Genomic DNA, 24197 nt, shown 5'->3' on the forward strand with positions numbered 1-24197 from the left:
AAGAAATTAGCCAATACAATGATTTTTTTTTAGCCCCTAAGAAAAAGAACTTAACCATTCAAGGTTAAGATCACCCATGAGCAGGACTTCAGATGCCTCATACTCAGATATAAGATTTACCAATTTATCTAAGGCACTTTTTATCTAAGGATGAGCAGATGGGGGCTATAGGCCCGATTACCACCATATTAGGATTTAAAGAGACATTTAATGCTAGAAATTCAAATTCTTTTGGTATAGACACAGAGCACAACACAGTGAAAGAGTTTCTCACAAAAATAACAAAACTTCCCCCCTCGTGGTTTGGTCCACCATATATATGTATAGTAACCATCAAATGCATTGACATCCTCCTTAATTTTATCAGAGAACCAGGTTTCTGTTAGAATTAAAATATCTGGATTGTTTTGTTGGCCTCAGATTCTAATGGAGTCCAGTTTTGGTACCAAGCTTCTCACATCCATGTGGATTAATTCAAGACCTCTCCGGTTTAGGACGTCCAGAGGAGTATCAACTAAAACTTGAGTAATCTGATTTCTCAAGCCAGGCTCTTGGTCATAAAACAGTTCAAGGGGAATTAGCTTTATATTGCAGGTTGAAAGCTCAAAAAAAGAAGAAGTAGACGGACCTTGAGTTATTAGTTGTTTTTGTCAAACTACTGTTTCTAAGGCCTAGAACAGTTTCACACTAAACGTCACGTCAGCAGGATGGAAACATAGACTGTATATAAAGTTTTTTTTAGTTATATGCAGTCTGTGGATGGAAAACGAATACTGCGTGTTTTTATTTTGAAAACATGCGACCGGATGCGGCTCTCAGTTGTCGCGTGATCAGCTGACAGGAGGTTTGTCCGTGGGAGAAGCAGCTAAAAACAAGCCGAATCCAGCAGTATATTTGTTTTTAATTTGTCACGGAGGGAACCTTTTCGTCGAGAAGCCGTCAGCTGACAGGAGATGTTTCAGTAGACAGCTGTTTCTGGTGCGTATCCACAAACTCGAGCATTGTGTTTTGATCCCGTTAGCCGTGTTGCTAACCCGGAAGTCGGGACATTGCAGTTGTAGGTTAGCTTTAATGCAGCACAGTAGCAGCTGTTCTGATAATATTACACGCATATGTTAAACGGTAATGAAAACAAAACCATATCTCTCTTCGTATCCCTCCTAAGTTAGCACTGTACGTTTACTGGCGGTAAATAATGAAGCTAGACATGCTACTTTCAGCTAATCAGCTAATATGTCCTCTAACGGCCTAAAATTAGTACCAGTTATCAATTATCGCTTTTGGCTAAAATACCTGCAGTATTCTTCACTGCTGGTTTCCTCCCAGGTGTCGGTCACTGCCCTGCAGCTGACAATAAATTAAATATATCCCCTCTTACACCTTAACGTTGCTGCGCAGCCTGTAAACCCGAATGTAATGCCAAGGTTATCTTTAAAACACAAACTCATACTGGTTAAATGTGAACCTGTGTGCTGTTTATTTTTCTACAGAAACACACTGTCTGCTGTTTCTGCGTATGTATTCATGACAGGACAGTAATTCGTGACGCATTGAGGGTGTGTTTGTGTCGGACTTACCAGTGACATAATTAAAGCACACCATAAAAGAAAACCTAATAATCGTTTGTAACGTTACAGGGAGAAAGAGTAATGTTCATATTAGTATGTTACTATACTGCATATGACAATGTGCCAACATACCACACGTTAATAAATGGCATGGCTGTAAACTACTAGTCTTATTATAATAAGATATATATGTATATATTTAAAAAGCATATCAAACACATTTTTATATGCCAGTTTTCGAGATTTCCCACCATTGTGTCTAGACATTGAACCTCACCCGACTCTATCAGTCTAATTTTATTAGTATAGCACCTTTCATACAGATTAGCGCAGTTCACTAAAAAGCGAATAATAAGACAGGACAAATACATTAAAATGGTAAAATAATAAAAGATATTGACACTTTCAGCTGCTGTCAGATCCTTGGTTAGGCTGTTTCAACAGCTCGAAGCATTAAAACTAAAAGCTGTCTCATCAAATGTTTTTGTCCTGCACTAATTCCCAGCTCTCTGGTTGTATTATGTTGCTGTGGTCAGTGTTACAAATCAATGAGCTGGTCCACTGTAAGATAAGAAAGATAAGATAAGAATTTTTAAATCGACATAAGTACCCTGGTTTTTCCAGATATTTAATTCACAGGATCAGTCTAAGACATACACTCCCATCTAGTCAGTTTCTCAATTCATTTGGTTATTTCATTTTACTTTGTACAACTAACAACAGCTTTAATGTCTGGAATCTATACTCAGCATCTGTTCTCATGGTTCAATGGTGGTTCTTAAAATACTACCTCAAGGGGCAATTTGAGGCAAGCTGGTTTCCAAACAAAATAATTTGTGACATACAATTCATTCACACACATAAAGGATGTAAAAGTACAAAATATGTTCATGTAAAAAACACATAACTCTACCTAAATCAACAAAATACAGTACAGACACTGCTGAGCCTTCATCAGAGCCACATTGTCTGCGTTTTAATCCAACTATCCCTCTCTCCTTCCAGACACATCATCATAATGTCGGGGAACAGCCTGGTTCTACCCATAGTGCTCTGGGGCCGCACGGCTCCCACCCACTGCATCAGCAGCCTGCTGGTGATGGACGACTTCAGCACCATCATCACAGGCTGCCATGATGGACAGATCTGCCTCTGGGACATGACGCCTGAGCTGGAGGTAATGATGATGAGGAGGAGGAGGAGGATGGTGGTGGTGATGGTGATATTTGTGGTTGAGTGTGTTTGTCACCTACCTGAGATGGTTTATCTTATTTACTCTCCTCCACATTTCTTTTTTTCTTATGCCTCTCCCCTCTCCTCTCCTCTCTTCTCTCTCCTCTCCTCTCCTCTCCTCTCTCCTCTCCTCGCCTCTCAAAGATTTGTCCCAGGGCCATGTTGTTTGGTCACACAGCCTCCATCACCTGTCTGTCTAAAGCCAGTGCGTGCAGTGACAAACAGTACATCGTCAGTGCATCAGAGAGTGGGTGAGTACAGTTTTCTTGCTGTGAAACGGCACCACAGAGTGACTTGTTAACATGGATCAACACTTAGATTTTGGCATCAGCATATTTTTCACAACTCATCAAGAATCTTCCATATTTATTTTTTGTTATCACTTGTACTTGCAAAAGTTCTAAATATAAACCCAGGTTGTAAGTCTGACGACAGACAGTTGCCTACACATATACATGTAATAACTTCAGTTTGCTCATGTTTTCAGAGAGATGTGTTTATGGGATGTAAATGATGGACGTTGTATTGAGTTCACAAAGCTGGCCTGTGCCCACACTGGCATACAGGTAAGACACACACTCACATACCATATTTTCAAATAAAAGTTGGTGTTTAAGTACTGTAGGAGTCTCAAATGAGGACAAACTAATAAAATCCAGATAAAAACATTGAGGGAGTTGGAATTACCTGTACTATAATACATTTCAAGTCAATGAAAATTAATATTCCCTGCAGATTTTTCAAATTAAAAGCATGTCAGGAAAGGGAGTTGCCAACTGCTGGAAGGATAAAAAAATGTTTTTGATCAGATTTTGCTTTGACTTTGTGCTGCTGTTCCCATCTCTCCTCATCATACGGTCTCTTCCTCTCTGTCTCTCCTCATCCTCCATGGTTCTCCAGTTCTATCAGTTCACCATAGGCACCCAGAGGGAGGGACGTCTGCTTTGTAACGGCCATTACCCAGAAATCCTTGTGGTGGATGCCACCAGCTTGGAGGTCCTGTACTCGCTGGTGTCCAAGATCTCTCCTGACTGGATCAGCTCCATGAGCATTATCCGATCCCACCGAACACAAGGTGAGAGATGCAGGTGAAACAGGAAAAGACAGATTCAATATGAACATCAGAGACACGCTGACAGGATTTTACCTCCAGACAGTCCAGAGTGTCACTGTTGGTTCTGGACCATATGTTTCCAACGCCTCAATTCAGTAGAGAAAACCTTTAAAATGAATGGCTGAATTCATATCAGCATTTAGCTTCATTTGGATGGAATACGTTTCTCTACAGGAGACTTGGTGATTTTAATTTCAAATGCACTGGTCAGTTTGTTTAATCCTTTCTGAAGCACCCTACCCCAGTAACAATTACAGCTCCATTTAATTGCAGTTTTTCAGCTGTTTTCCTGAAATTGAACGTCCCCTCCACAGAGATATTTTATATTAGAATTAATTTAGTAAGACATCGGGTAAAAGTGGAGAAAGGTTTGATTAGAGTTTGGAGGAAAGCCTGTTCTAAATAAAGGTCAGGCTCTCTCTGCTACAGGCCTTTCCTCACATGTTCCAATATTTTGACATGTCACAGTAGGAAAAGCATAGCTGTAGATAATAAAATGAATGATAGCTGAACTGCTAGCTCACTGTCTTTGCATGCTTGAATAGAAGTCAGTCATTGTCAATGTTATTAGTAACACCTGTGCTTTTCCTGCTATGACAAGTCTAAATGCCTGCTGTGAAAAAGGCCTATTTAAGTAAATAAAGGCTATTATATGAGAGTTACTGGAAAATATCCAATGATACTAATATTATGAGTAATATTAAATAAAATGATTTGATAAGTTCACTGGTGATGACTGTCACATAGGTTTCCTGCAGAAAAATATGATTATGGAAGTGCAAGGAAAATGTATAGAACACTGATCTCACATTTCACTGTTATATTAATCCTGTTGGAATGTGGTTCTAGCTATACTTTGAAATTAATGCATAGTCCATGTTAGCATGTTAATAGTCAGTCTTCTTAACTGTTAATAGGCAAATGTTTGTATGATCAACCATGAGACAAACTCTGACGTGTCGTCTCTCTGTCTGTCTACAGAGGACACAGTGGTGGCGGTGTCAGTGACGGGGATTTTGAAGGTCTGGATCATCACAGCTGAGGTCAGCAGGATGCAGGTACCCCGCCATACAGATGATTGTCTATTTAAAGTGGCTATACTCAATATTTTTGTAATAACAATGTATCAAATGACAGTGTGTAATGTGAGAGGCGTGGCTTGTAGTGATGAACCTACAGAGAATTATCAGCGACTCTGCAGCTCTTTACGACTTTACGGCGCTTTATAGTGAGTTTTAGCTCATTGTTTAGCAGTCGGGCTGCAACTTTACTGTCTTGGTTCACTCATAGTGTTGTTTTTGGCCTGTTCAGCACCAAACGGCAAACAGACACAGTTAGCTGTAGACTAGCTGGTGAACATAGAGGAGTATTTAGCAGCTAAAGAGCCAGATATTTCCCTCAGGAGTTGGTCGAGAGCAAAAACAGAGCTAAAAGAGAGTGAATATTAGACTTATATTCACCAGGTGGACAGAAACAGGACTCCAAATGAATTGATAATGTTGCTCCGTAACTGCTGGATGTTGAAATAAGCAACTGTTTGCTAACAATTTCAACATATCAACTTAAAAGATGGCGATATGTCAGCAGTCTTCACAACTTGTTTCCACTTCCTTGAAGTGGCCAACAAATAATTTAATGCAGGTTAAAAAATAATTAAAAAATAGCAGTTTTCTGTCAGACCCGTGTGTACTGTTGGAAAATTGTGTAAAAGCAAGCTGAAATGAACACAGGCCATTACAGTATTGCTGATATAAATTTTTAATCCTTATTTTCATCTCAAGCTCTGTATTTTTTTTGTGTGTGTGTGTGTGTTTGTTCAGGAGCTGGACCCGGTGTTTGAAGAAGAGTCCAAACCCATCTACTGTCAGAGCTGTCAGAGTATTTCCTTCTGTACTTTCACTCAGAGCAGCCTGCTGGTCGTCTGCTCTAAATACTGGAGGGTAAGAGCAGTACTGATAATACTACATACAAAGCACTGAAGAAGAGTTACTACATGATGCTGAAATTGTGTCTCTTGCATGACCCAGCCCGAGCTGACAGCTACACTAATTAATATATTTATCCCTCTTTTCTCCTGTGTGTGTGTGTGTGTGGGTGTGTGCGTGTGTGTGTGTGTGTGTGTGTGTCAGGTGTTTGATGCAGGTGACTACTCGTTGCTCTGCTCAGTGCCCAGTGATAATGACCAGGCCTGGACCGGAGGAGAGTTCATCGCCGCAGACAAAGTCATCATCTGGACCGAAGACGGCTGCAGTTACATCTATAAGCTGCCTGCCAGGTAAACCTGCTGCTCCTCTGCCTCTCAGATTACTGCTCATTGTCATCTGATGGTGCAAACACCACTGAAGAAGAGCACCGACTCACTGCGATGCTCAGCTAAAGTCATGGGTTGTTCTGTGTAAAATGTGTTGCACAGATACTGTAAACTTGGACTTGTGTGTGTGTTCCCCAGCTGTCTGCCTGCTAGTGAACATTTCCGTAGTGATGTTGGGAAAACTAAAGAAGGCTCGATCCCTCCGCTGGTCTACAGCATTGCTGACCGCTCAGACAAACAGGTCAGTTCTCCGTCTGATCACAAGCACACATTGCAGCAGCCAGACGTCTGACGCTTGAAGCACAACAGAGAGATGGGAAGATGGGAAATAAAATTGCAATATTAGTTGACACTGAATCATAGTAGTTTGGGCTTCAGATCAATTTACACATCTGAAAAATAATTGTCAGACCTACAATAATTGCTGCAGAAAAATTCCCAAACATCTGAGTGAAATTGTGACCTGCCACATGACTGATCGTTCTTGTTTTTGAAAAAAGGGAACTATGTAAAGAATACCAAAATATCATTTTTGTAAAGTACCAAATTCAGGGTGTGTGGTGCAGCAGGATGTCAGTTTATCACTGTGAGACGGTTAGACATGACTGCTCACAACAACATATAGTGCAAAAGTCAACATTGTGAAAACTCCTCATCAGGATCAGCGTACTGTAGTATTTCCAGTATTTTTAGCTCTTTTTCAAAAACCTCTATTTCCAGGTAAAGATGGACATGCAGGTGGATGTAAAGTTCTGACATAATATTCAGAATAGATTGTATCACAGACTTAGAAAGAATATTAATATTTTTACTTACTCACTTTGGAGTTTCCTTCAGTTTGTTTCAGTCCAGAGTTCCCTGCAGTAATAGACATATGCTGGTGCTTATGATGTAACTGTTTGAGGTTTACAGAGACATAATGATACCTGACTCTGACTAAAGATATGGACACACAGTTTCTGTCCGATCTGTTGCTCCTTGTCCAGTGTTACTGTCATTTACAGGCAAACTTACAGCTACAGAAATGTGGCTTCCAGATCTGGCCTCTCTTGTTCTTAATGTTGACGATCTTAGCCATATGAGTTAAGCTAGCCTGATTAGCATGGTCTAGAGAGCAGTGGTTCCTAACCTGGGGGTCCCGACCCCCACTAGAGGTTGCCAAAGTTCCACAGGGGCCCTCTTGATTGTAAGGGTGTAATTTTTTATATATATAAAACATACATGTCTTAGCATTTCATTCATGTCATTTCTGTGAAGAAGACAACAGAATTTAAGGGTTATTTTAGAAGTTTATGTCTTCATTTATTTAGAAAAAAGTAAATAAAGATATAAACTTTAAAAAAAAAATCTTGTATCATGTAGACATGAAAACTAGCAGTATTCACAGAGCTAAGCTAGCAGAGCAAGCTGGCTAAATTACCTGGTTCTGTATTACAGTACAAGTTCTTTGTTTTTACTAAGTACATAGTAAAAACAAAGAACTGATGGAAAAATGCGTGTCAGGGAGAAGAGAGTGGTGAATATCTTAAAAAGAAAAAGAGGATTTCCCAAGACAGTTATATTGAGTTTGGGTTCATAGACATTATGTACAAAATTAGAACTGAATGTGTCATTTGCAGTGAGAAATTGGCGAATGAAAGTATGAAACCCTGCAAGCTGAAGCAACACCAGACTACTAAACACCCTGAGATGGTGGGGCAACCCAGAAATTTTTTCCTCAGAAAAGAGGAACTTGTGACAAACAGCAAACATTTCTGTAAGGAACTGAATGAAACTGTAAAGACTGTAGTAAAAATAGTCAACTTTATTAAAGCTTGCCCAGTCAACAAACAGATCTTTGCGCAGCTTTGCGAGGACGAGGCACACCAGACACTCTTCCCTCATACCGAGGTGCGCTGGCTTTCTGGGGGCAAAGTGTTGGTGTGTTTCATTGAACTTAAAAATCAAATAAGGGAATTAAGGAAATTCACCCCCCACATGGAGCAGCTTCAGGAGGAGATGAACTCACCATTCATGTTAATGAACATGTCCCAAAAAGATGCATGGGTGATAGACCCATTTCGCACAAAATAAGAGGATGTGGAGTACCTCCAAGCTGAGGATGAGCTCATGGATATCAAGTCAAATTCTCTCTTGAAGAGATTCTACGCTCAACATGGACACAAGTGGTTTTGGCTTGTGAAAGGATCAAGCGTCGTTTCAAGACTTGCACGTCACACAATCACCAGATTTATCTTTTTATTTGCCACAACATACCTGTCAGAGGCTGCTTTCAGCGCTCCGGTCACCATGCCTTGGTTTGTTGCCAACCAAGGCAGGCAACAAACTTGATGTACACAGTAACTTCAGTTTGGCTATCACCAAAATCACACCTGACATCCCATCACTGGCTCAAGAAATACAGGCTCAGAGCTCTCATTAAAAGTCAGGCTGCTTGGACTATTGAAACATATGTATGATAGTGAAATTAAAAGAAAATGATAATACCGAAAAAGAATTCTGTTCCTAAAAGTTCCTAAAAATATATGAAAAAAAATCCTGTGATACATTATAATACCCACAGGAAATAATCTGTTCAGCATTTTTACACAAACTTCCTGCAGGTATTAAATTCACTTTTGAGGTTCACTTTTGCAGTGAATATAATGACATATACATAAAAATATTTCAAAAGAAGTAGGATACTTTCCCCTTTTTTGTAATGTATGTGGGTGGGGGGCAATGGGGGTCATCCGTGTACAAAATGGTAAAATAGGGGTCCCTTAAGAAAAAGGCTGGGAACCACTGGTCTAGAGAACAAACGACATTTGTCACACTGCAAGAACTTTCCATATGTACAAAAATGTAGACTGTAATTAGCTGGTCCATAGAATGTACCAAACTGAACTGCGCCCTGTTCTTCAAACTGGCTTAACTAATCCAGACTAACATGATGCCAGCTAAGATGATCCTGTCAACTGCAGTAAACTGTAAATGTGGGGCTTCAAATGTACAGTGGCTACATCTGTACATGTATCTGTGTGTAATGTGTTACTGTGTTGGCAGTCTTACTGTGTTTTGTTTGTATTGATGGTCTTTGGTTTAATTTAGGATCATTGGGGCTCACTTCAGGCACATGGATTAGACCTGGTGATGTTTTAAAGATCAGAGGGAAAGAGTAGTAGCTCACATGTTGGAGATGCTGTCGGTCCGCACCAGAGAGGTTTACATTGATGTGTTAGACAAGATGAGTCAACAACGCTAAGCCTTTTAAAAAGATGACGGTTATATCATGCAGCTGCCAGCTTTCTGTTATCCTCTCACTTTCTAGAGAAGGTGGATAGTGTAAGACACTAACACGGTTAGAGCACAGCTCTCCATGAAGAAACAGGTGAAAACATCTGAACTAAAGACACAATATGGTTAAAGAAAGTAAATAAAGTTGACGACAGTCAATGTAAAATCATATGATGTAAAAATCATAGAATGAGATCCTGAAAACAACAGACACTAACTTCACAATAATTTGAAGAACAAATATCCTCCAGTGAGAATTCGGCATGTTTTGGATGACACTATTTACCTAAATGTTGATTAAATATGAATCCGACACATGGGAATAACACAGCTGTAGACTACTGAATTTGACACCCCTTATTTTACATGAGCTACTTGATCCGAATACTGAAGTCCTGGTTCTAAACTATTAAATTGATTAGCTTAAATTATTGATATATGAATGAAAGTTAAACTGGAGAATGTAACTCCTGACATTGACTTGCGAGAAAAAACATGCATCATTCTGTTGGAATTGTTGGAACTACAGAACCACTCAGTCCACTCACAGTTGTAGAGTAGTGTTACAGAGTGCAGTGTCTTCCCTCCCAAATGATCTTTGCTGAATACAGACACCAGTTTGCAGAGAGCACACAAATCTACAACAGCCAAGTTTAATTTTTTTGGCCTGCCATCAAGTTACTCATGAACATTAATTAGCAACAACTGACAGCTGATATTTTTGTCATTTTAAGCGCAGAAAGTGACGGACAGCACCGGCTGTAGGCATGGACCAAAAGTGTTTGGTGTTTTAATGATAATAATGAAATCTATGAAGATTGTTTACTTCTACTGCTACTCCTACTTACTAAGAATAACTAAATGATTACTTTGAGTGCTTTTTAGTCTTGTATCAGATGGTGTAGGGTCGGGCTTAATCCATGTGTGTGAACCTGACCTGCTGTGTTTTGAGTGTTCTGTGTATTTATGATTTCAATTGGGACCCGCAGTATGTTGTTGTTATATGTGTATATTTATAATTTATTGTCCTGTATGTATTAATTTGTCATCTGTGACTTTTTATTATTTATGTTGTATTGTTCTGTCCTCTGATGCTGCCATACCCCCTCCCTCCTTTCAACTCCTCCCTCCTCTCAGAAGGAAAGAGAAGGAGGTGAGGAGGAGGAAGTGGTTGTGGAGGTGATGTGCCTCCCTGCCAACGGGTGCGACTTGGAGCTCTACACCCCAGAGCTGCTATACCGCCACCGGCCTATAGAGGCGCCAGTAAGCCCCAAAAAATGCTTACAGAAAACCAAAGGCAAGACGAAGAACCTTCTCGGCTGAGCTGCAAATGCTAGAATGAACATACAGCAATTGCCCCAGTATACCATTTTAGTAGCCTTTAGTTAAAATATAATCTTTAAAAATCAATGATAAATTAATTCCAAACTTGTGCCATTTTGTGTGTCTTAAACATAGTCAAGTCAAAATGGTTAAAGTTAGATTTTCTGCACCGTAAAATGAGAGCCAAGTATTATACTATTTTTAAAGGACCACGCCAGTTTTAACCCATTAACTGACCACAAATGGTTAATTCTATATAATACTGCTGAATGTCCATTGTTGAAATGTCTCTTACAGTGATGAGATATTTGTACAATTAAACCCAGAACACAAACATGGTGTTCTGTTTGTGTTCTGGGTTTTGGACATCATATAAAGGATAGTGTGAATCTGTGCATGGTCCTTTTGAGTGAGGTCGCTGAAAATTTGATGAGGTTTTTGTTCCATAAAAGGTTTACGGTCAACTACTCTTAAATTAAATTGTAACTTTGCAGCTCAGCCAGAAAGTGATGGCTGGATATGAGAGGAGCAAACTGTGAGAACAGCAGTGAAAACACTGATATCCACTCAGTGGCTCACATTCATCCTGCTGATAGACAGCGAGCTGAAGTCAGTCTCATGTTGTGTATTTTTATCCTTTCAAATCCTTCATGCTAACATGGTGCATTGCAGAAACAATGTGACTACTTGAATTCTGAATGAAATTGATATGAGTAAACAATGCAGTAAACCTGACAAAACGTACACACCCACACAAGTTTTTTTGCCACGTAACTTGTGAAGGTAATTGTACAAGTTTGCACAACTAAGATTACAAAATCCTGTTTTCAAGCACACCTTTATGAATGATACAATTTTTCCTAACTGAGAAATAAGTTGATTTATATTGAAAACAGCATCGGGCCAAGAATGAACCCTTGGGGAACACCGTATTTTTTAGAAAAAAAATGTAAAAGCAGATAATCTTTATGTAGGAGAGGTCATTACATGTTTACACATGTTTGTAAAATAATCACTTATCTTTCAGACTCATTTTCAAATTGCTGGGATAGAGGTGTGAGCTGCTGAGTTGGTGAAAAAAAGTGAACAGCCTGTTTTGTTTGCTCCTCTCTTTGGTTTCCTTCCTGCCTGCCTGACAGACTGAACTCACTCTGGTTCACCTGATTTCATGCTCACTTCCCACTAAAACAAATCTCCTCCTCCAAAAGCACCATCACCCTCCTCATCTGTCTTCATACTGATGAAGATGCATGCAAAGTCCCCAAGCTGCTTTTTAACCAAAAATAATGACCTGCTGAGTCCCTGAGATGATGATGACAAACCAAAGATGCACAACAAGGAGTGATAGGGATAGTGTGACATTTGGATTCAGTTTGGTTTATCTTCACCAGGCACCTGTCATGTTTGTCTGTAAACTTTAAACCCAAATGATGAACACTAACAATCCATACCAAACATTTTAGGGGCATGAATGAGTTGAAATGTTAAATATTTTTTGTGCAGCAAGAATCAAAACAAAAGGACAGTCACAAACTGTGACTCAAAATGCATATTTAGACATCATAAACTCAGTATCAGGGATGCAACTTTCTCTTTACATATTTAGATGTTTGTGTTAATTACATTATCAGATACAGATAGGATAAGAGGAAATGGTGTTTCTGTGTGTCACTCTTTAATAGTGTCTGCTCACTAATTCTCTCACTACTCTCACAACTCTCACTAATTTTGGATTTGATTTCTCACATCTTATATCAAGATGTGGTTTGGTTTGTTTGTGTGTTTGAGTGATGGTGTGTTTTAAAAATCAACATTTGGTGGCACTTTGCATAATGATAGTCCACTGCGAACTGAACTAACTGATTGTTGTACATGCCAGACACCCTTAGCCATTCCCTGCTTCTGCATTTCTATAAACTTTTTGGTTGCCATGGTGATGGCAGCCCATCCTTCTTACCTGCCCACAGGTTCACTACCTTTCATCTTGTCCATCACTACTACTGTGATGGATTATCACTACCCTCCACCTGCCAACAGCTCCTGGAAATGACTTTATTCATAGTGACCCTTTTGTTAAAGTTAAACTTTTGCTATCTGTTCAGATAGGAGAATGACCAAAATGATTTCTTCTGTCTTTGGTAGGTAAACTGTTCTGTGTGTATGCCAATGTGTTAGCATTATCCAAGCAATGAGTGTAGATTTGTTTAGTAATCAATTTTTTTCTGCAAATGCTCATCACATTTTGGCAAAGGTGACCAACAGGCCAACTTTCCAAACCAGGACATTTGTTCTGGCCCTTATAACCATAGCCAGTGTCTTTTACCTGAACATGTGAGAGGCCATAGAGCTGTCAGAATGAAGGTTAAGGTGTTGACTACAAGCAAACAGACAGATTATCAGTCCCTGCCACAGCATGTTTTTCTCCACTGCAATCAAATTCACTGTCCCGGCTGAGGCCCAGCAAATTGGTTATCCAGATTGAATTGAAGGGGACAATCCACCCTGAAGCAAAACTGCTAGGTTTTATTGTTTGTGTGTTGAAGTTGCCATCGTAGAGTAAGATGCTCCACCTAAGCAGTCAATTTTGGTCAAACACACTTTTAGTGCTTTTCCACTGCAGGAACTGAACAATTTGTAACTTGGGGCTTCCAATATCCTGAACTTTTAAGAACCTTATAAGGCTTTGGTATGAAGTTGTTCCTTGTGTTTTCACTGTAGTATTTCACAAACCTTGACATCTTGGAAATACGTAAATAAAAAGCAGGCAGCATGACTGATAATTTTTGTAACTGTCTGAAACAGACAATCCGATAATCACGCCAACTTAACACTGAGATTGTCCAGGTGTGTGGAGGTCTGAAAGTAGGCAGGGTTTGAACTTTTCTCTGAAGCTCTTTTTTTCATTTTTGATACAACTACTTCCAGTTTTTCCAACATGTGTACTTGGAGTGTAACACCATCAATGTCTTCAAGGAGAGACTGTTCGACGGTGTATGCTGTTATTCCCAATTGTAAGATTCATCACTTTGCCCACTGCTTTCTATCAGTAGATCATCAAATAGTATGACCTACTGCGTTTGAAGCATACCAAGACCTTAACTATCATTTGAGCTGTGCCCAAATCAGTTTCAAATTGAACTGGTCTTCGCGAGCAGAAAGCAGTTAAAACAAAAGCAGGACCCATGATAAAATGTAACCAGTTACGTTTGCAGTCAAAAGGGGCTTTATGTAACAGTCCTCTAAATGGATAACCAAGGCTTTTTTTGTTTTCTACTTCGACAAGGTTTGAAGATAACTTTTCAGACAATACATGTGCTTTGAGAGTGGCAATGGCTCTTATAATGTTTGTTGAGCTGGATCATAGTAATTTAATTTTTTCTTCTCTAGTTCATGTCAACACTATACCCATAATTACAATAAGGAACTACCCTCTCCTGTGTTGGAGCAAAGTTATATCATACAAGCTGGGAACTCTAAACATGAACACACATTCCAAGGCATTTTAAGGCCTGTAATGCCAATCTTTGTGTGTGTTTTTGAATATCCTTTTACTTATGGTTACACTGTTGGAAACTCTGGTAACCATTGAACAAAAGCTATAGTTTGGGAATTACATTAGTTAGTTCTGTTTTGGGGTGGATTGTCCCTTTTTATGGCAAAAAAAGCGATGCTGCCCTGCTCCCATCTTCACCATTTTTCCTCAGTAACCTCTGGACTGGTCATGTTGAAGTTTAAAATGTTAAGAAAATGGAAATGATGTTAATTCCAACAGTAGATATTTTTCCCAGGAGAGGTCAGTTTTATGAAGAAGAAAATCAATGATTTGTAATGCATAAGACTCTTGATTAGGGTCAGAAATTTTAACCAAGACACAGCTGAAGCCAACACCGGCACCTACTTTGACAGGAAACCTTGTGAGCCTTGCTAACTTATAAAACAGTGAAAATGATATGTGAAATCATTGTTATGGCTGGTAACCACACAAAAATCAGAGTTGAGTCTGGTTATTCTTGACAAAACTGACCTCATAGTTTTACTTGGTTCTACCTTCAGGCTCTCATATATCCAGAGTGATAGATTTGACACAACTGTCCATGTCTATGGCTCTTGATTTTGTCCATGATTTCCTTCAGTGGACGTTACACCTCACCATACTGCTGAACCGAGCAAAGGGAAACTCAACAATTAACGGACAGCCAATGTAAAAGACACCTGATCCACTCCTTCTGGAGACACTGGAGGGACAAATATGAAGAAGTTCATGTGATTGATGAGGGCTATATATGGTTAAGAAAGCAGTTTATGTTTAAACTCTGAGGATCGACAGATTTAGTTGAGATATCCACCCTTAGCAGCTGACTGACACATAATAAATCACACTAAATCTTCTCAGAGTCATTGCTCAGTCAATCTAAAGCAGTTTCTGTGATGTTTCTTGGAGATAAACATCTAAAAATCAGTTAAGAAAATCATATACAAAGATACTTAGTAACTTCAGATCTTACCCCATAATCATTAGATGTTTTCTTTGGTATGTTAGGTGTTTGTTGTCTGTACATCCATGGTTACAGTGCAAACAGGAGGAGAAAATGATAGGAGTGACAAAATACATGAAAAGAGGGGATTGGGCATTTTAAACAATCAGTACATTTTTTGACAACCAAGGCTCAGAATGTCCATCAACATGGTTCTTATAGGCAGCTAAAGGGAAAAAATAGACCTTCCAGGTTCTGCAAATAGTTTCAACACTGGGTAGCACATGGTTAAGTTTAGGTATTAGTTTGTATAAGCATCTGGAAGAAGACAGTTAGCCATTTTTGGCTAGCTTTAGTCAAATTACCCTCATCCAATCTGTAGTTTTGTCCACACCTGTCCTTCCATTAAGCGGAGCAGTGGATCAGTGGACTTCTACGGTGGCTGCATTTGGTTTTACTTCGCTGTTACATTTTACAGTTACTTAATGAATAAGGAAAGCCCCAATAAAACCCAAACGGCATGTTAGAATCAGTCAGTATTTCTATCAAATATTTTTTACATGTTTCTCAGCCTGTAGAGGAGTCAGAGTCCATGCCAATCAGAAATGTGTGGTTCTGTTTTCCTTCAGTTTGCTGTGTGTTGTTACAGTTTGTATAAAGACAACTGGAGAGCAAATCCAAACATTTCAGGTTCACATGGCCTTCAAGCTTAGAACCAATATGACAAATGAATAAAGTCTAATATGTGTAGTTTAATGCAATGGGGCAAAATACTCCAGTTAGTCTGTTAGGGAAGAAATGCGCTGGTCCCTAAATAGAATATGAGTGCTCTGATTGATTTTGTTATGAAATTCCCCAAAATACAACCTTTCAAGGCTTTATTAGTGAAATTTGGGGTTTCAGGTTTTCAGGTGTTGATGTGTTTCTTTTTCCCACACCGTCCTCCAGCTCCTGATCTGTCCTCCTGTGACTCGGTTCTTCTTCGGCCGACGGGAGCCCTTCCACAAGCTGCTGATCCAGGGAGACTCAGCGGGCAGAATGTCCCTGTGGAGCATCCCAGACACCTCACCTCTGCAGCCGCTGTCAACCGCTGCAGGTAATGACTGTGAGAGTAATGTGACATCATCATTTCTCTAGAGAAGAGTTGTTCCTGTTGAACTACAAAAACACTTGTTGACACTTGAATGTACATTTACATGAAATAATGTGTCTGCAAATAAAGAGATACAGGTAATTATATATTCTATTTACCAATATCAATTCAACATGAAGAGATCTGTCCTGCATGGGTTACAAATCATATTCATTCCTCTTCTTCTTGATCTGGTCCATATACTTAACATACTTACTAGATGATATCTAAATCTATTGAACAACGACAGATTCATCAGTAACTCAATATCTGCCTTTTCAAACGACGTTTTGTCAGTGTGTTCAGTTTGTTTGTTTATATGAAGTATGTAGAGGTAAATTCTCTGAGACAGTGGTGGTGAAACACAGAGGCAGACTGCCATCTAGTGGCCAAAATATGTAATGGTGCTGATGACAGATAAAGTTGATAAAGTTGATTCTACAGGGCTCATGAATTAGATAATGTGAATTTAATGCTGTAAGAATTGTCAAGAAAAAGAACACAATTATCTTTTTTTGTCAGCCTCCAATGTTCATCATGTCTTTTGCAAGAAAAAAGCTTTTAGAGGTTCCCTATATGCAACATAGAATGATTCTATATTCAAAATATCTGAGTCTTTAATATTAATTTTCTGCCAAGCCATTCCTCCAGGAAAACTGATAAGTCAAGATGATAAGTCACCCAGATCTTGATATTTCACACATCGTGATCCATTTAGTTAATAGATGAACACCAAAACAATAATCACACTTATTAAATCTGACATTTGCTGTATCCTGCTGTGTCCTCTATTTTTAATAAAATTATTTATTTAAGATAATATTAAAAGTCATAAGTTGACCAAAATAACAGAAGCTTTAGACAACATCTCTGTTCAACATTTTGGAATTAGAGGTTCATTTTTTCAAATATGTTTCTCTTTACTTCTGTCTGATTTCGACTGTATCTTTCTCTCGCGGCAGAGTTGCAGGTATCGTCCACCATCAGTCTCCAGGAGGCGTTTGATAAGTTGACCCCCGTGTCTTCAGGGATCATCGACCAGCTCAGCGTCCTGCCTGGCAAAGAAGAACCCATCAAGGTTTGAATCCAGACCATATAATGTTTTTCAAAAGATGTTTGAGGAATGCAATCATTATTTATAACTTCACAGATCCAGAAATGAAAAATGTGAAACAAGAAATCAGTTCTCATTTCCATATTGCAGCCTACTCAAAGTAAGTGATTTGGATAACTGTTGCTCGTCCAGACTTGGGTTGAAGTTATGTTAACTGGAGTAAAGTTTCCCTCAGTGAGACTTAAAAATATCTGTTGTGTGACTGAAATATTCTTAGCGCTGTTATAGTTTTCTCATCATCTTCCTGAGTCAGCATGAGTGTCTTCTGTTCCCTCAGGTGACGGCCAGCGTCTACATCCCCTCTCAGGGTCGACTGGTGTGTGGAAGAGAAGATGGCAGCATCATCCTGGTTCCTGCCACTCAAACCGCCATCGTCCAGCTGCTGCAGGGAGAGCACATGCTCAGGAGAGGTGAGGGGGACAAAGGGTCAGGAGCTAGTTCACTCCAAGTGGTCTGGACTGAAAAAAAAAAGAAAAAGATACATTGATGCTTTTCTCATCTGTTTTGTTTTCACACTGACATGACAAATGAACCAAGAGCTGTAAACATGAAGTCATATGGACTGACTGGTAGTTTCGATGATGTCATCCTGTATCATCAGAGCTACTCGTGGAAAAATCAAATTCTGGTTCATGCTGCATTTAACTGCGTCTTATGTGTTTATGTATCTTCTCTGATGTCATACAGAGTTCGAGCATAAATGAGATTATGAGCGTTATTAGTCCAGACTGCAACAAACAGATAGAAACAGGACAAAAAAAAGACATGTCTTGTGCAGTAATATCTTGGGCAGATACCTGCTGTGAGATCAGTTTGTTTCGTCACTTTTGAATGAGGAACTGCTAAAATACACAACACACCTTTGCTTTAACTCATTGTCACTTTCTGATAGATCAGGCAGAATCCCTGCGTGGTTACCAAGTGGTTTGGTCCGCATCAGAATTTAGTCGACAGCTTTCACATCAGCCCAAACGAAGTGAAGCAAAGGCAAATGCACCAGAGCTTGCTTGAACTGAACCAAGCTGGTTAGGCCATGAATAATATAGTATTTCTGATGATTCTAGTAAAGGTGTGTGGCTCAAAATGGATCAGTAATGTTGAATATTTTTAAAAAACGAAAGCATATATTGAAAAGAAAGCATATACACAAAAAGGTGAAGCAGACTATTGGGTAAAATGTGTGCTGTTGGTGATTATCAGACTTAACTATTGCCTGGTGTCTGACCATCAGTGCAGCTCAGAAGGTTTTCCTTTTTCCTGACATTATGACTTGCTGCTCTGATTAATTACTACAAAGTAAACATGCATAATCATAAGTGCTCATTCAATTAAAGGGGAGCTTCTACACCAACTTTTACCTCATCTTCGGTATTTCTGCATCATTTTGTCATATTGTCTGTCGCATCGCTAACAGTAATTGCTTTCAAACTTGAGGCCTAAATCAACAAAGACAGTCACCATACTGCTGACTCCAGCTGTATTCCTCCCGTCATCCGTCTCCAGTATCTGTCTCGTCCTCCATTCTGAGAGTCATGTCCTTCCATCCTGCAGGCTGGCCACCCCATCGTACCCTGCGAGGTCATCGGAACAAAGTGACATGCGTCCTGTATCCGTATCAGATCTCCCCCCGCTATGACCAGCGCTCGCTGGTGTCCGGAGGAGTGGACTTCTCCGTCATCGTCTGGGACATCTTCACCGGAGAGATGAAACACATTTTCTGTGTCCACGGAGGAGAGATCACCCAACTCATCGTCCCGCCAGAAAACTGCAGCGTAAGACCTTTGACATATAGCTTTATGTTGTTGTTTCTTTTATGTCTCTCTTTTTTTTCTTGTCACAAATAAGACAGTCCACCAGACACAAGTGAGGGACGTCACACCCTCTTTTTCGTGTTCTGTTTTGTTTTTTTTTTTTGTCTTGTTCGTTTTTCTTCGGTGTGATGAATATACTGAAAGGGAGTGGTGTGTTTTGTTGCTGACATTAGATGTTAAATGTGACAGGGGTGATGTTACTGTGGAAATAGCTTAAATGACATTTTCAACACACACCCACACACACACACAGTTGCCCCTCAAACAATTGTATTGTTTAAATGACATTAAGATAAAATGGTCATAACTGTGTTGTTGCCATGGAAATTAGGTTAATGCTGTTGTGTTGGTGGCTGACATCTCACAAACACACACACACACACACACACACACACACACACACACACACTTTAATAAAGACAACAGAAGTTTCACATTAGGAAAATCAATGAAACCTCAATTTGAGTTTCTAGGTTTTGGATAATTGATTTACTTTGAGTCTGTCAGTCGGTTTCAACATCTTTATTTACGCCAACACAAACTCAGTATCAGTATCCTGATGACTGAGAACCACTAGAATTCAGAAATTACATATAGGGGCTTCAGAAAGACTGAGATGTGGTAAGCAGATTGGTGGTTTTGGTACAGTTCTTTAGATTATCATTAACTGCCGCTGTGTTTCCTCTGCAGACTCGAGTGCAGCACTGCGTCTGCTCAGTGGCCAGCGACCACTCCGTCGGCCTGCTCAGTCTCAGGGAGAGGAAGTGCATCATGCTGGCGTCGCGACACCTCTTCCCAATCCAGGTCATCAAGTGGCGTCCGGCAGATGACTACCTGGTGGTCGGATGCTCTGACGGCTCCGTCTACGTGTGGCAGATGGATACAGGTGAGAACCGATCGATCAGGCACGGGGTGTGTTGGACAAATGATGAACCACTGGCATGATTTAAAACATTTATGATACAGAAGTGCAGCTGCAGACGTAACGCTCAACTTTTTCCTATTAATAAATAGCAAAGTGGGCCGACAGTGAACTTCTGAATGTCTCCCACGCATTCAAATCACACAAATTCTCATATTTGTATGCACAGAGGCAGAGAGTGAAAAATGGCCTCACATTAAGCTCTTCAATCTCTTGCCTGTATACTTCAGGAGGTTCATTTGTTGCAGCTTTAAAAGCTCTCATCATACTTGGGAAAAGACATCACAACATTGACGTTTGATGACCATTAAGCTGTTCTTTAAGCTACTCAAGCATACAAAAATGTGTCTGTTGTTTCTGGGCAATAAACACAGATTCTCATCAACAGTAAAACCAGTATGGACCCCAACAGATTCACTACTTCTAACCACACCCAACAAAGATGCTCTTTTTTTTATGAATTTAAACTCTTTACTCCCTTTTCAGTGCTGCTTGATTCCTGTTCTCTAATGATCCAAAAGTACTGACAAGTTTGCTAAATCTGCCCCCATAAACTGAGGTAAAAGTACCACAAGAATGCTGTTCAGGGCTATGTCTGAAGTCTTGTCGTCACAGTGAGGTTGCTAGGTTTGGTACCATCCAACTGGGTTGAAGGCAGATGTTAACAAGCCATCATTACAGTGGCGGCATCTGAACTTGTAAACCTGCACAATATACACTGCAATGTTAATGTTTTAACACCTTTTTACCAAGAAATATGTCCTTGAGATTCTGTATAACCTGTTACATGTTGAAAATATATAATAATGTAATCTACAATCAGTTAATGTAATATGATATGTAATATTAAGAATTTTTAACCAGTTAACTGAACTTTTATTTGTGGAAAAAACACATCAGACACAAATTATTATTCCAAACAGAATATTTTATATTTTTAAAATATGTCTGGAGGGGATCATTAGATTTTCGTCAGATGATGTATTTCATTTGAATACAATTCAAGAAACTATGAATTGCAAGTTTGTTGATCTAGAGTCAGGCTAGCAGTTTCCCCCTGCTTCCAGTTTGTATGCTAAGCTAAGCTAACACACAGACGTGAGACTGATATCAATCTTGTCATCTCACTCTCAGAAAAAAAAAATGACAATGAAGTACTCCTCTAAATCTCACCTCTCTCTCTCTCTTCAGAAACATATTTTATTCTTGTGCCTGCTAGCACCCGTTTAGTCGTTACCATGACAACGCAATCTGCAGTAAACATGTATGTGGCACAGTATAGAGGTAACATTAGCTTGAATGATGACTAGCCACCGGAAAATACCAGGTGTGTGTGTGTGTGTGTGTGTGTGTGTGTGTGTGTGTGTGTGTGTGTGTGTGTGTGTGTGTGTGTGTGTGTGTTGGGGACCTGAATGAGCTGTACAGTAGTGCTGGGAGATTGCAGGGTAGCTAAGTGTGAAATTAAGGAAGGTGTGTGTGTACTCAGGCGTTGGACATGTAATAGGGCCATGGCTCACAGTCTCTTCTTCACACACACACTCTCACACACACATACACTAACACACACACACAGGTATAATGGTGCCACTTTCTCCTCTCACTCAATACTCAGAGCCAATACTGATGTCAGCTCTGTCTGCAGCTAATGATGTCTCTCTTAACCTCTCTCTCTTTCTGTAAAGGCAGAGAATTGTTGCAGCCAGAGATGGAGAAAACTCCATCTGTGACCTGAATCATATTCAAGAGACAATAGATGATGATATCGCCATGAACTGAGATAAAGAGGGAGATGGTGTGAGAGAAAGATTGATATAAATAGAAGGACAGTGCAAGGACAAGAAGAGGGAGATTGATAGAAATAGAGAATATGTGATAGAAATGAAGAAAGAGAGAGGAAGCACAGACACAAGGAAGGCTGAAATAAAACTAGTCTGTGTACGCTCTGCTTTACTACATTATTGTTTAAGATATGTGTGTGCACTGTAGCGTTAAAGGACAGGTTCACAATTTTTCAAGTCTGTCTTAAAGTCAGGAGCCCAATTGAACATTGAAACATGTTTTTCTTGCCGTTGCACTAGAACAACAGTAATTATTTAACTAGTATGAATATAATTATGCACTAGAACGTAAATTTGCTACGTTTTTACCGGTATGCATCTCTTTATGAAAACTACACAGTAAAATAAAGTGTTTTCCTCGCAGGACGGGAGAAGACACAAAATCAATGGAACTCTGTTGTGTGAGTGTGAATGGTCAGAATGTTCGCGAGTGTGGGCGGGAGTGGACACACACATTGCAAAAGTGGGCGGCTGTGTAACACACACTGTGGTAGCAGATGGTAATGGTCAGAAATCCAGCGGGAGCGGGATTATGTAAGAAAACAGTCCTAAGCAGGGCTCTAGCCTAAACCAGGAAAAAGAGCCCAGACCAAGAGTACACTAACGTATATGGACAGATGCCCTCATACTTTTGGTCATGTAGAGTATTTCACGCTACGGTTTTAAACATTTACTCTCTTTAAGGTGGTAATAATAACCGCTGAGTGTTGAACCCAATGATGTGTGCGTTTTAAGATGCAGTTCCAAACATAAAATCTCAAACACTGATGGCTAGATTTGGTAAAGCAGTTAAGGAACTAACAATGTAAAGTTTCTCCTGAGTGTGGCACTAAAAGGAAAGGTCATAGAGTCATTAAAATCAAAAAGCTCCATGTTCTGTGGAGCAGGACTATGATCAGTACATTATATCTGAAGCTGCCTGATAAACCTTGATATTTGTAATGTCCAAGTTGAAATCTGTCCAGGTGCTGTCACTTGAGAAAGTGTCAGGATGTCATGTGTTTGCTCCTTGTCAGTAATTGATCTGAGGTGTGAGACTGGTTTGTGTGTCTTCAGGAGCCTTGGACCGCTGTGTGATGGGTATAACAGCAGTAGAGATCCTGAACGCCTGTGATGAGCTGGCTCCAGCCACCGTGGACGCTCTCAGCCACCCGGCGGTGAACCTGAAGCAGGCGATGACTCGCCGCAGCCTGGCGGCGCTGAAGAACATGGCCCAGCACAAACTGCAGACTCTTGCCACCAATCTGCTGGCTGCAGACAACGCTGACAAGGTAACACACAAACAGTCACAGTACAAAAGAAGGGAATCTTTCATCCACGTTCACTAGTGCTGAAACAGTTAGTCAGTTAATCTGGAAGTCAACAGAAATTTAATCACTAATAAATTTACTAATGTAATTGTCATTTATCAAGCAGCTCCTCAAAAATGAGGATTTGTTACTTTCTGTTTTATATCATTGTAAACTTTGTGTCTTTGGACATAAGAAGCAATATGAAGATGTCATCTCAGGCTCTGGGAAAGTGACTTCCAGCGCTGAGTTTGATTGATTCCGATGTGATTACTGTGAAGTTCAGATGTCTCCTCCTCTTCAGTATATTCTGTATTTTCTCTTTCTCTTTGGCTCTTTGTCTCATTCATCAAAAACAAACACAATACCTTTTATACACACACACACACACACCACACACTGGTCATCTCGGTCAGATAGCTGCCTGAAGTCCACAGGCCAATTAAAACTCTGCTGGAGATGAACCAAAGGTCAACAATACAGCCATTTTGTATGTGTGTGTGTGTGTGTGAACAGCCAACCACTGGTGTCTCTCAGGGAAGGATGAACTATCTTAAATGTCAAAATGGTGAAAAAAAAAGAAGTACAGTGTTTCTTTTCTCTGAGCTGGACTTTTCAGAGAGCAGCTTTAGTCGTTTAAAGGAGCAATCTGCCCAAATTTAAAGAGTCACTTGCATAATTGACTTTTTGTTAATTCCTCTGTTTTTACTGCTTTATGTCAAGCATTTTTGAAACACTGTTTTTGAACATTTTTAAACAAACAAATGTTGTTATTATCATTATATTGTAGT

The 24197-nt window shown here is 39.8% G+C and overlaps 1 protein-coding gene across 3 annotated transcripts in view; it reads left to right on the forward strand.

Annotated features, from left to right (window-relative positions):
* Nucleotides 1-820: 820 nt before the first annotated feature.
* LOC121885419 (WD repeat-containing protein 7) overlaps nucleotides 821-24197 on the forward strand; it is a 111300-nt gene continuing 87923 nt past the window's right edge. Inside the window, exons 1-15 of one of the 3 annotated variants that reach the window (XM_042394851.1) lie at nucleotides 821-978; nucleotides 2574-2745; nucleotides 2946-3052; nucleotides 3289-3367; nucleotides 3702-3876; nucleotides 4897-4973; nucleotides 5736-5855; nucleotides 6045-6190; nucleotides 6365-6467; nucleotides 16249-16396; nucleotides 17395-17510; nucleotides 17824-17956; nucleotides 19098-19318; nucleotides 20048-20243; nucleotides 23174-23388. In XM_042394851.1, coding sequence (XP_042250785.1) covers nucleotides 2587-2745; nucleotides 2946-3052; nucleotides 3289-3367; nucleotides 3702-3876; nucleotides 4897-4973; nucleotides 5736-5855; nucleotides 6045-6190; nucleotides 6365-6467; nucleotides 16249-16396; nucleotides 17395-17510; nucleotides 17824-17956; nucleotides 19098-19318; nucleotides 20048-20243; nucleotides 23174-23388 — 1995 coding nt within the window. In that variant the 5' untranslated portion in view covers nucleotides 821-978; nucleotides 2574-2586. Of the gene's footprint in view, nucleotides 979-1062; nucleotides 1123-2573; nucleotides 2746-2945; nucleotides 3053-3288; nucleotides 3368-3701; nucleotides 3877-4896; nucleotides 4974-5735; nucleotides 5856-6044; nucleotides 6191-6364; nucleotides 6468-16248; nucleotides 16397-17394; nucleotides 17511-17823; nucleotides 17957-19097; nucleotides 19319-20047; nucleotides 20244-23173; nucleotides 23389-24197 lie in introns of those variants that run through there. The other 2 variants (XM_042394853.1, XM_042394852.1) reach the window with 2 other exon arrangements.

Source organism: Thunnus maccoyii, chromosome 19 (genome assembly GCF_910596095.1).
Source record: "Thunnus maccoyii chromosome 19, fThuMac1.1, whole genome shotgun sequence".
Classification (NCBI taxonomy): Eukaryota; Metazoa; Chordata; class Actinopteri; order Scombriformes; family Scombridae; genus Thunnus; species Thunnus maccoyii.